The 12,472-nt window shown below is 59.7% G+C and overlaps 1 protein-coding gene and 1 pseudogene across 1 annotated transcript; both read left to right on the top strand.

Moving 5' to 3' along the window:
* LOC135893072 (T-cell-interacting, activating receptor on myeloid cells protein 1-like) lies at positions 1 to 6,801 on the top strand. The gene is made up of 3 exons (XM_065420859.1): positions 1 to 193; positions 4,873 to 5,154; positions 6,671 to 6,801. The coding sequence occupies exons 1-3, from the start codon at positions 1 to 3 to the stop codon at positions 6,799 to 6,801; spliced, it is 606 nt and encodes a 201-aa protein (XP_065276931.1).
* A 1,306-nt stretch (positions 6,802 to 8,107) lies between these two features.
* The window catches only part of LOC135893071 (immunoglobulin superfamily member 1-like), a 28,686-nt pseudogene continuing 24,321 nt past the window's right edge, over positions 8,108 to 12,472 (top strand).

Here is a 12,472-nt window from a genome sequence, read left to right as displayed (position 1 = left end):
ATGAGCTTTGTGCTGTACCGGTCACGGGAGTTCTGGACTGAGCGGGCGCCTCGCGGAGACCCCCCCACGGCCGAGTTCCACCTGGGGAATGCCAGCGCCGCCAACGTGGGGAGATACACCTGCTACTATCACACCACCAGCGAGCCCTTCATCTGGTCCAACGCCAGCAACCCCCTGGAGCTCAGGGTCACAGGTGGGGGGAATGGGGCATGGGGCCTCTCCCCTCTGGGGGCACCGGCTCCCATCCGGCCCCAGGACAGGGACTGGCTGGCTCAGGGGGCAGGGAATGGGGCATGGGGCCTCTTCCCTCTAGGGGGTGCCAGCTTCCATCCGGCCCCAGGACAGGGACTGGCTGGCTCAGGGGGGTGGGGAATGGGGGAAGGGGCCTTTCCCCTCTAGGGCACCGTTTTCTCAGCTCATTTTGTATAGATGTGAATGTCTATAGGATGGATGGGGAAACAGAAGGAGGGTGTGGCGGGATGGGTGGATGGATGGAGGGGTGGGAGATAGAGGGAGGGTATGGGGGGATGGATGGGGGGATGGGGGATAGAGGGAGGGTGTGGGGGGATGGATGGATGGGGGGATAGATGGATGGATGGATCGGGGGATGGGGGATAGAGGTAGGGTGTGGGGGGGATGGAGGGATGGGGGCATAGAGGGAGGGTGTGGGGGGATGGATGGATGGGGGGATAGAGGGAGGGTGTGGGGGGATGGATGGATGGGATAGACTAGAGGGAGGGTGTAAGGGAATGGATGGATGGATGGGGGGATGGGGAATAGAGGGAGGGTGTGGGGGGATTGGGGGATGGAGGGGGGGATAGAGGGAGGGCGTGGGGGGATGGCTGGATGGGGGATAGAGAGAGGGTGTGGGGATGGATGGGGCATAGGGGGGATAGAGGGAGGGTGTGGGGGGATGGATGGATGGGATAGACTAGAGGGAGGGTGTGCGGGGATGGATGGATGGATGGGGGGATGGGGAATAGAGGGAGGGTGTGGGGGGATTGGGGGATGGAGGGGGGGATAGAGGGAGGGCGTGGGGGGATGGCTGGATGGGGGATAGAGAGAGGGTGTGGGGATGGATGGGGCATAGGGGGGATAGAGGGAGGGTGTGGGGGGATGGATGGATGGGATAGACTAGAGGGAGGGTGTGCGGGGATGGATGGATGGATGGGGGGATGGGGAATAGAGGGAGGGTGTGGGGGGATTGGGGGATGGAGGGGGGATAGAGGGAGGGCGTGGGGGGATGGCTGGATGGGGGATAGAGAGAGGGTGTGGGGATGGATGGGGCATAGGGGGGATAGAGGGAGGGTGTGGGGGGATGGATGGATGGGATAGACTAGAGGGAGGGTGTGCGGGGATGGATGGATGGATGGGGGGATGGGGAATAGAGGGAGGGTGTGGGGGGATTGGGGGATGGAGGGGGGGATAGAGGGAGGGCGTGGGGGGATGGCTGGATGGGGGATAGAGAGAGGGTGTGGGGATGGATGGGGCATAGGGAGGGTGTGGGGAGATGGATGGATGGATGGGGGGATGGGGAATAGAGGGAGGGTGTGGGGGGATGGATGGATGGGGGGATAGAGGGAGGGTGTGGGGGGATGGATGGATGGGATAGACTAGAGGGAGGGTGTGAGGGGATGGATGGATGGATGGGGGGATGGGGAATAGAGGGAGGGTGTGGGGGGATTGGGGGATGGAGGGGGGGATAGAGGGAGGGCGTGGGGGGATGGCTGGATGGGGGATAGAGCGAGGGTGTGGGGATGGATGGGGGATAGAGGGAGGGTGTGGGGGGATGGATGGGGCAGAGGGAGGGTGTGGGGGGATGGATGGGGCATAGGGAGGGTGTGGGGGGATGGATGGATGGGGCATAGGGAGGGTGTGGGGGGATGGATGGATGGCTGGATGGATGGGGGGATGGGGAATAGAGGGAGGGTGTGGGGGGATTGGGGGATGGATGGGGGGATAGAGGGAGGGCGTGGGGGGATGGCTGGATGGGGGATAGAGAGAGGGTGTGGGGATGGATGGGGGATAGAGGGAGGGTGTGGGGGGATGGATGGGGCATAGGGAGGGTGTGGGGGGATGGATGGATGGGGCATAGGGAGGGTGTGGGGGGATGGATGGATGGCTGGATGGATGGGGGGATAGAGGGAGGGCGTGGGGGGATGGCTGGATGGGGGATAGAGAGAGGGTGTGGGGATGGATGGGGGATAGAGGGAGGGTGTGGGGGGATGGATGGGGCAGAGGGAGGGTGTGGGGGGATGGATGGATGGGGCATAGGGAGGGTGTGGGGGGATGGATGGATGGCTGGATGGATGGGGGGATGGGGAATAGAGGGAGGGTGTGGGGGGATGGATGGATGGGGGGATAGAGGGAGGGTGTGGGGGGATGGATGGATGGGATAGACTAGAGGGAGGGTGTGCGGGGATGGCTGGATGGGGGATAGAGAGAGGGTGTGGGGATGGATGGGGCATAGGGAGGGTTGGGGGGATGGATGGATGGATGGATGGGGGGAGGGGTTGTGACCGGGTCCCTAGGGGAGGCCACACTGAGTTTGCTCAATCAGAGCAACCTGCAAAGAATGGGGTAGATGATCCCCCAAAGCTGGTGGCTATTCAAATACTTTGATTCACCCAGAGCTTCTCCAACACCTTCCTGGTTACCCAGACGCCAAAACACAGCTCCCTCAGAGCCGCCCAGCCCTGGGCTCCCACTCACGTATGATGAGGATGACTGAAAATCTTGTTCCTTATATAAAAAGTTCTACTGATCCCAAAGGATCGGACTCATCACCACCAGGTCACTGCATATCTCAGATCTTACCCAGATACACACTCACAGCCAATTCCTATTAACTGAACTCAAACTTATTCAAAAAGAAAAGAGAGAGACAGAGAGTACAGGTTAAAAGATCGTTACCTGTACAGACACGAATACAGTTTGTAGGTCAGTTTCATAGCAGAGATGTGAGCTTTAGAGTCGTAAAATGTTCTTTGAGAATCAGTCTGTAGGTTCAGTCCAAGGCCCGGGTGCCCCAGACTGGAGCTGGAGACCTCAGCCTGGTGACTCAAACTTCCCCTGATGAAGCTCAAGCAGATCTGAGACGACAGGATCAGGTCCCACAAGTCCCTTCCTAGCTCTCTGGCAGCCTCATAGCAGCCTGCAGTCCTTGGGTGAAGCACTGGGGCTTTGAAGGAGAATCACCTGTTTTCTATGTAGACACAGGTCACTAGGTGCATTCAGCAGTATAAGGTAATTATCCCTTAAGCAGTTCCTAGACGGTCTGCTACGAATTGCGAAGAGAAATATAGACAAGGACATTGTTATAGCCAAGTTCCAGCTAAATGTTAATATTCCCTTTTGCTCTTTGAATCAGCAGAGCATAGAGACGGACAGGAACCGTCTGGTTACATGGTTAACCCCTAACAAGATATAGGTCCGTGGTTCTCAACCTATTGACCACGATGGGCCACAATGTGTTATGTGCACAGGCACCGACTTTCCAAAGTGCCAAGGGGTCTTTGACCCCCAGCTCTGCTACAGGTCCTGCCCCCACTCCACCCCTTCCCGCAAGGCCCCACCCCTGCCTCTTCCTGCCCCCTCTCCACCCCACCTCTTCCCGCCCAGTTCTACCCCCTCCCCCGAGCGCGCTGCGTCCTCGCTCCTCCTCCCCTCCCCCCAGAGCCTCCTGCACGCCGTGAAACAGCTGATCGCAGGAGGCGCGGGGAGGGATGGGAAGGCGCTGATCCGCAGGGCCCGCCAGCAGGCCGGAGGCGCTGGGGTGCTGGTGGTGGGGAGCAGATAGGGGAGTGGCTGGTGGGTTCCAGCCCCGGAGCACCCAAGGAGTCGGCGCCTATGGTGATGTGGGCCGCATCCAGTCCTACCTGTATGGCCCTGAGGATGTCACATGGGCCGCAGCTGTATGCTGACTGGGCTGCGAGCGGTTGAGAACCGCTGCTCCGGGAAAACATAGACAAATACACTCACTGTCTTCTAGTGCGCTAACGAAGCTCTAGTGTATCTGACGTGGAATGGCCCCAATCCCCATTGACATACGCTCTAATATGTCCCCAAAGGCTGAATTTGGGTCACGTAGCCTGCTAGGTGCTTAGCCCTTTCTGGCTCCGTGTCACACAGGGGCATGGGGGTGGCTGGATGTCTGTGGCAGCGGCTGGCTGGCGGTGTATGGGGGCGGCTGGATGGACGGACAGCCGTGTGTGGGGATGGAAGGGTGGAGAGATGGCTGGCAGGAGGGTTCATGGAGGGATGGAGGGGTGGGTGGTTGTCTATATGGATGGATGGAAGGGGGGATGGAGGGGTGTGTAAGGGAGGGATGGGGGGATTGAGGGAGGAAGGGAGGGAGGAATGGGGGAGGGATAGAGGGGTGTGTCTGGGGAGGGAGGGATGAATGGAGGGGTGGGTGGTTGTCTATACGGATGGATGGAGAGATAGGGGAGGGTTGGATAGAGGGGTGTGTAGGACTGGTGGGTAATGTACCCCCCGTGCATGGTGGGAGCTCTGCAGGGCGCCCAGGAGAGAGGGCTGGTGGGTAATGCACCCCCGGTGCATGGTGGGAGCTCTGCAGAGGCCCAGGAGCGAGGGCTGGTGGGTAATTCACCCCAGTGCATGGTGGGAGCTCTGCAGAGGCCCAGGAGCGAGGGCTGGTGGGTAATGCACCCCCAGTGCATTGTGGGAGCTCTGCAGGATGCCCAGGACCGAGGGCTGCTGGCTAATGCACCCCAGTGCATTGTGAGATGCTGCCATGGGGTCCGTGGGTGGAAGCGCCCCCTGCAGGCCGATGACCCTGCCCTGGCACAGGTACAGCCGGGGCCATGCGGGGCCAGAGCAGCGTCTCATGGGGGCTCTCTGCTCTTCCAGACGTTCCCAGCACCTGGGAGCGGTTCGTGGACGTGGGCGGGAAGCTCCGGGTGAATTGTTCCATCCCCGACGCCCCGGGCGGCTGGTTCTTCCTGTACCGAGACGGGGATCCCGAGCCCCTGGCCTGGATCGCAGCTGATGGGGACGATGTGCCGTCTGGCTTCAATCTCCTGGAGGAGCAGGCCCTGGGCCCCGGTGGGGTCTTCAGCTGCCACTACGGGCCGGAGGAACCGGGCACCCGTTTCGACCTGGCTCTCAATGACACGGAGGTGCGGACCCAAGGTGAGTGAGCGGCCGGGGACATCCAGCAGTTCAAGGGTTAATCGGTCTGGCCATGTGTGCACTGGGCTAAGCTGGGGGGGAAGTGGGCGCTGGGTGTGGACTGGCTACAGACCTGCCTGGGAACTGGCCAGGGACCATGGGGGCTGGACACGGATGGACAGATGGAGAAGGTGTGTGGGGATGGGTGGATGGATGGAGGGGTGTGGGGGAGATGGATGGAGGGGTGTGGGGGGAGGGAGGGATGGATCGATAGAGGGATGTGTACGGGGATGGATGGAGGGTTGTGTGGGGGGTTGATGGAGGAGTGTGGGGGAAGGGAGGGATAGAGGGGTGTATACGGGGATGGATGGAGGAAGGGTTGGGGGGGATGGATGGAGGGGTGTGTACGCAGAGGGATGGATGGACGGGGGGATGGATGGATGGAGGGGTGTGTATGCGGAGGGATGGATGGACAGAGGGGATGTGGGGATGGATGGAGGGGGGTGTATGGGGATGGACGGGGGTGTACGCGGAGGGATGGATGGACAGAGGGTTGGGAGGGGATAGATGGAGGCATGTGTACGCGGCGGGATGGATAGACGGAGGGTTGAGGCGGGGGATGGATGGAGGGGTGAGTATGGGGGGGATAGACGGAGGTGTGAGTATGGGGGGCAGGGCCGGCTCTAGGTTTTTTGCTGCCCCCTTACTTCTCATTTTAAATTCTAGTGGGATCCACGTACCTCCCTTGCTAGGTTTCAGATAGAGAGGGGCACTGTCCATTTAGTCCACCCAATTCCTTCTTTGGGGGCTGCTGCAAGGTGAGGTCACACCAGTATCCCTAATGCAGTCTGGGGAAGTCTTCTGAAGGGGATATCTGGGGCAAAGCCTTGTACTCCTTGGGCATACTTGTCCCCCATTCACAGTGCCACCCCATTCTAGCAGCCAGCTCCCCTCCACGGCAAGCACATGGGGTCTCAGCTTCCCCACTCCCTCCCCATCCCTTTCCTGTGGCTAGCGGCCAAGGGAATGCTGGGAAATGTAGTTCTTTCCCTGCTCCAGGGCTGGCTCTATGGGCAGGGAGTTAGCCAAGGAACTACAGCTCCCAGGGTCCCGTGGGTTCTCAGCTCCCATGCTGGATCCCCAGCTGCTCCATGGCTCCGCGAGAGGGGAGGATGTGAGTTTAAAAAAAAAAAAAAAAGGATGGCCCGAATGCCGCCCCCTGCAAATGTGCCGCCCCAAGCACCTGCTTGTTTTGCTGGTGCCTAGAGCCGGCCCTGATGGGGGGGATGGACGGAGGGGTGTGTAGGCGGAGGGATGGATGGAGGATTGTGGGGGGGATGGAGGGGTGAGTGTCCCTCTGGGAGGAGCGTGGGGTCTAGCGGTTAGAGCCCAGGGGTGGGGATCAGGACTCCTGGGTTCTCTCTCCTCTCAGCGGGGGCGGGAGCAGTGTGGGTGGATTTTCTCCCCATAGGTCATTAGCTGTGAGAGCCGATCTCTAACCCTGTATTTTTTCCATTGTCTCCTTCCCGCCCCCCAGGGTTGGATTCTGGGGGCACCGATTACAGCCAGACCAACGCGCTGCGGCTGGGCCTGGGGGCCGCCGTCCTGCTGCTGGCGCTGCTCTTTGTAGCCCAGGCCTGCTGGGAGGAGAGACACCTGCAAGACTGAGGCCAGTGAGTTGGTCCTGGCGTGGGAAGTGGGGTGAGGTCACGCTGGAGACTCCTGGCTCCCAGCCCCTCTCCCCCCCACTCTAACCACTAGACCCCACTCCCCACCCAGAGCCGGGGAGAGAACCCAGGAGTCCTGGCTCCAAGCCCCCCTGCTCTAACCACTAGACCCCACTTCTCACCCAGAGCCGGGGAGAGAACCCAGGAGTCCTGACAGGTGCCTGCACCCACCTCCACAACACCACCACCTCGATTTCCCGCTACAGCCCAGCTCCCGGGGGGTATTTGGGGTGAAGTTGCCCCCCCAGTCTGTTTCACACTTGGTGCTCTCCTGCATCTCCCCACGCTCAGAGGGAGGACTGGGGTTTGGGTGGGTTCCAGGGCAGGAGGAGCGGAGCTGAGACCCCATCTGTCCTGGGGGGGCTGGGGAGGCCCCTCTGTCCTGGAAGGGGGGGTCTCAGGGGTGCAGCTAATGGGGTTCTCTCTCCCCTCACAGGCCGTCACGGGCCCGCAGGCGACTAAGAGAAGGAATAGGCCCCCACACACACTCCATGGAGCCCCCTCTGCTGGAATTCACCCCCCACTCCACCCCCCCCGGTCTATTCCACCCTCTCCCTTCCAGCCCCCCAGCCCCAGCCTACCAACCACCCTTCCGTCCTGTCCAACCCAGTCCTCTCTGTTCCCCCTCCCCCATTAGCCCCCCCCCCCCATACTGTGATCTTGCCCCCCAACATCCTCTCCACCCTGGGCTATCTCAGCCCCTCCCACCAGCTCCCCGCTCTGCCCCCATCCCGGCCTATGGCCACCCTGGATTCCAGGGTGGGTCCCCCATCGCCCTGGCAAAGGGAGAGCAGATGAGTCGGAGTGGGGGGAGCCCTGGGGGAGCCCACCCGGTCCCCAGGGTGGTTGGTCAAGCCCCGCCCCCCAGGTGGGCAGGGGAGCCGCCGGCAGGAGAGGGCTGAGGGATGGTACCACACGTCGCCCCCCTCTGGAGCCGCGAGCGCTGAGCTTCACCGCTGCCCGGCACCTCCTGTATTTATACGGCCCCGCCCTGGTTATACGAACCAGGGACCGGGCCTCAATAAAGAAAGTGTGATACCCCCCGGGGGGGTGTGTGTCTGGTGATTGGCAGCTTGTGTCTCCCTGGCCTCTTCCTCCCTCACACCCTGTTATTACCACACTCCCAGTGTTAGTGCAAGGGCCACCACCGGGACAGTGTAAGTGTCCCCATCACGCTGGGCGCTGCACAGACCCCCATGACCAAGCTCAGGGTCCTGTTGCTCAGGGTACTGCTCAGACCCGCACCCATGACTGAGATCGGGGACCCCATCATGCCAGGCGCTGCACAGACCCCCCCAACTAAGATTGGCACCCCCTTCACACCAGGCATCCAGGCAGGGCTTTAATGCCCGAGGCGGGTGTCAAAGGGCTAACAAGAGAGGGTAGTTGACCTAAAGTGTCCACCCATTGCAATGGAATCGCCCCGGACCCTGAGATAAACCAGTGGTGGAGGGGCCCTAGCTGTCTACCCCCTGGGCGCAGATGGTCCCTGAAGGATGGGTGAGCTGGAGCAGGGAAACGCGGGCAGGGTTGCTTGGTTGTGTACGGACCGGTGCATTTGTCCCGTGATTCCATGTAGAGCCCCGGTGCCGGGTGAAGTCTCTGCGTGCGTCATACCCCTACCTCCAGAGAGCGCTAAGCTGTCTCTCAGACGGCCATCTTCGGTGAGATACTGGGAAAGGGGCGGTTTAAGCTACTGGGGTATCTTAAAATACTGCGGGATCCAGAGGGAGTGGCCAGTGGGGGATGCCGGAGCAGTTCCGCGACATTCAGGGCACACAGATGGGGCGGAAATCAGTGGGGTTTGATGGCTAATATCGATGCTCTCTCCCGTTGGGGGCCCAGGATGGAATTTCTCTTTCTCTGATTTTCTTTTGAACCTGGTTGCTTTAATTCACATGCTGAGAAAAGCCCCTTAGAACCAGGCGTTACAGTGTAAACCCGTCATCACCGCTCAGCTTTGGCACAAGGGGCAGCAAACCCAGACGTTCCCCATTGCGCCTGCTCCTCACACGGTGCCACGGCTCGTGTCGCACGTGGGCAGGTTTGCAGGCTGAGAGAGAAAGGTGCAACATCAAACCTTCCAGAATCAGCAGTTGCCACAGTTAAGGTTTCCTGAACAACCTTAACTCTGCCCACTTGGCCATGTGCCACACATCCTTTAACTGCATGATCATGTACTAAGTTTACCTCCGTGGGTCACCAGCTGGGTTTGAAGACAAAATAAAAAAGGAGAGGGGGAATCTGCATGGAAATAGTGGTCAGTCAAAGATTGAAGACCAGACCCTGTGGTCTTCTGGCTTTCAGCCCACTGCACCATCCCCCAGGCTGCAGGGTAAATTGAGGGTGAGCTGTCCCCTCCTCCCCACAGAGACACAGACAAGCTGCGAGTGGCATGACGCCTTGTCAGGCTGATGGTTCCAAGGTTTCCTGGGTGTTGCAGGGACACTGCTTGCTTTGGTTGAGGTAGATTTGGCCTGCAGATTAGAGACAATGTGTAAGAAACACAGGAAGAGATGAGACATCGCTGGCTTCCTGTAGCTGTAACCCCTGGCTCAGTGCCTCATTCCAGGCTGGGTGGAGCTGGGCACCAGGGCGTTGGTGGCAGCGCTGGTCCCCCCTCCCCGCTGCCCCATCATGGCGTTCAGGATCTCACTGGGCAGGGTGCATTTGGTCCTAGCGCTTTCCCAACAGGCAGCTTGGTCGTTAAATCCCCCAGGACCACCAGGGCTCATCCCCCAGACCTGACCGGGCCCCTCCCATCCCACAGAATCCCAGCCCCCACAGCCCCCCGAGTCAGAGCCCTCGGCCTCTCTGTGTGTGTGGCGCTGCGTCTGGCCCTGGTGCTGGAATAATGGCACTTACTGCCCCCCACGTGTCTGTCCCCCAGCCCCTTTTCTCTCCCCCCTTTTTCCCTAGACCTCCCCCCATTCTGTATTTCTATTGTACAAACCCCCAGAGCTTCCTGCTCCCCTGCCCCCCAAATCTCCCCACCCCAGGGGCGGCTGTGTTACCCAAGCCTCCAAATGTCTCCTCGTGGGGGGGTTCAGCCGACGAAGGTGAGTGAGAAGTTCAGGCAGCGTCACGAGAACCTGGATGAATGAACGTTGGGGGAAAGTTGGCGAGACAGAAAGACGGGATTAGTCCAACCCGAGCGGCCGCTGGACAGAACTCACGGGCCGGGCTGGGGCCCGCATGGGACACAGGAGAAGTGGGGGAGCAGAAATCTGTGACCCAAAATTAGGGTGTCGGAAACGAGGCCTCATTGGTGGACAGAATATTGCGGGGACGGCCTGTGCCACCCACCACCCTTTGGGGGCCTTAAAGAAAGACACTCGTGTCATAAATTTAAAGGGAAGGGTAACAACCCTTATGTATGCAGTTGTCACGGACTCATAGATCATGCCCACTATTGGCCCCGTGGGGGGTGCCCCTTTCAGTGAGACAGCCCTTCTCCCGGGGGTCCACTCTCCCACAGGGGTTTAAGCCCCTCCACCTCCTGGAGCCGCACCTCTCTGAGCCTTAGCATGCCTATCTCTCGCCGTGGGCCCCCTCAGGGAGTCCACTCGCTCTGGACCCCCGGGGCCTCCACCCCCCGAAGGGGTTGATGCAACCCTGTTCTCTAGACCAGAGTGACTCTCAGCCAGCATAATACAGGAGGGTTTATTGAGCATTGAACACAGCACAGGAAACTCTCAGGGCCTCAGGCCTGGCCTCCCTCAGCACAGCACATCCAAGTCTCCCCTGCATCCAGGTGGGCTCTGCCTGCTCCCCCTCTCCAGCCCCGAGCCCCCCTGCTTCCCAGCTGGGCATCTGATATCACCGGCCCCAAGCCCAAGGAAAACCAAGAAAATCGCCCATAGGAAACAAGGAAAACCAAGAAACTCTCTCACTTCATCACAGCAGTAACATAAAATTCCTCCTGGCCAGAGGTACAGAATTCCTTTACCTGTAAGGGGTTAATCAGTTCAAGTAACCTAGTTGGCAGCTGACCAGAAGGACCAATGGGAAAAGAAGATACTTTCAAATCTGGGGGCAGGGGGAGGTTTTGTTTGTGCTCTCTTTGTTGTTTCCCTCTCGGGACAAAGAGAGAGATCAAGCAGGTAACCCAGCTCCTAAAAAGATCCTGAACTGATACATCTACAAATTTACAATCCAGAAATTGTAAGTAATAGCAAGGAAATGCATTAGATTATCTTTTGTTTTAGCTTGTGAATTTTCCCTATGCTAAGAGGGAGGTTTATTCCTGTTTTTGTAACTTTGAAGTTGAGCCTAGAGGGGAATCCTGATTGGTTTTTCAGTGTCCTGAAAACCAGGGATTTGGTCTGTACTCACTTTGTTAACCTATTGGATGGTATATTATTCTCAAGCCTCCCCAGGAAAGGGGGTGAAAGGGCTTGGGGGGATATTTGGGGGGAGGTAGGGCTCCAAGTTGCCCCTCCCTGAATGTTTGTTTAAATCACTTGGTGGTGGCAGCAATACCATCCAAGGACAAGGAAAGGAATTTGTGCCTTGGGGAAGTTTTTAACCTAAACTGGTGGAATATAAGCTTAGGGGGTCTTTCATGCAGTCTCCACATCTGTACCCTAGAGTTCAGAGTGGGGAGGGAACCCTGACAACTCGCTTCACCCTCGTGGCTGTCACCCCCTGTCTCTTGGGCCCACCAGGCTGTCCGGACCCTGCTCCGTGGAGACGTCCTGAGCAGAGCAGCCGGAGAGAGGGACCCCAATGCCATCGCCCCTCCCCCGGCTGAACCCACAACCCGGGAGGAAACGGGGTCGGACTTTAACAGCAGCTGCGGTGACGCCGGCTCCAGCCCAGCTCCACTGGCTCCTCTGCCCCCCAGGACAGTCGCTAGCATCTCTGGGGCCAGCGGGGAGATGCCCAAACCCAGGGGATTTTCCAGCTAGAGACTCGCTCCAGCGAACGGGGCTGGGGCTGGAACAAACCCCTCGTTTCACACGGCGCCTGCCACAGCTCCCCTGGTTCCTGCTCTGCTGTGTCTGTAACAGCCGGTCCCAGGGGTCAATGGGGGGTTTGCCGTGGGGCTGAGCAGGCTGCAGGCTCTGGACCCCGCTCCCGGCCCGTGTTTAACCCTGTTCAGTGTGGGGCAGGAGCTGGGGCGTGTTCTCACCTTGGGCCCTTTATTGCATCTCCATGAACACAGCAGGGCACAGAGTGATTTAGCCGCCGGCACTTCTGGGCCCCCCCATGGTGGGTGTTTGGGGGGAGCTGGATCAGGGGCACTGGGAGTTTGGGGGAAGTAGGTTGGGGGTGTCGGGAGGAGGTTTGAGGGGGCTGGGATGAGGGACAGGAGTTTGAGGGCAGACAGGATTCCCCCCAAAAGGTCAGAGCTGGGGGGAGATAGGATTGTTGGGGGTGTCTGAGGGGGGAAGGGCAGATGGTGCTGGCTGTGAGGGAGCTGGGGAGCCAGAGCTGGGGCATCTGCTGGGGGGGGCAGTTTCTCTTGAGCTCTGTCCCGGTGATCTTGTCCCTGTGACAGGTTCGGTCACAGAGACCCCCTTGGGACTGTCACCTGATGTGCTGAATTTGCCTCTGAGCCCGTTTTTCCTGCCAGCTTGTGATTCCAGAACCCTGCCTTGTTGAGTCAG

Source organism: Emys orbicularis, chromosome 21, assembly GCF_028017835.1.
Source record: "Emys orbicularis isolate rEmyOrb1 chromosome 21, rEmyOrb1.hap1, whole genome shotgun sequence".
In the NCBI taxonomy this organism is placed as follows: Eukaryota; Metazoa; Chordata; order Testudines; family Emydidae; genus Emys; species Emys orbicularis.
This window is presented reverse-complemented; position numbering and strand designations above follow the sequence as displayed.

Excerpts from the sequence above, each read along its gene's own strand:
- LOC135893072 (XM_065420859.1), top strand. The coding sequence starts at position 1 with ATGAGCTTTGTGCTGTACCGGTCACGGGAGTTCTGGACTGAGCGGGCG. Across the intron at positions 194-4,872 it reads CCTGGAGCTCAGGGTCACAG|ACGTTCCCAGCACCTGGGAG; the intron begins GTGGGGGGAATG and ends CTGCTCTTCCAG. Across the intron at positions 5,155-6,670 it reads CACGGAGGTGCGGACCCAAG|GGTTGGATTCTGGGGGCACC; the intron begins GTGAGTGAGCGG and ends CCCGCCCCCCAG.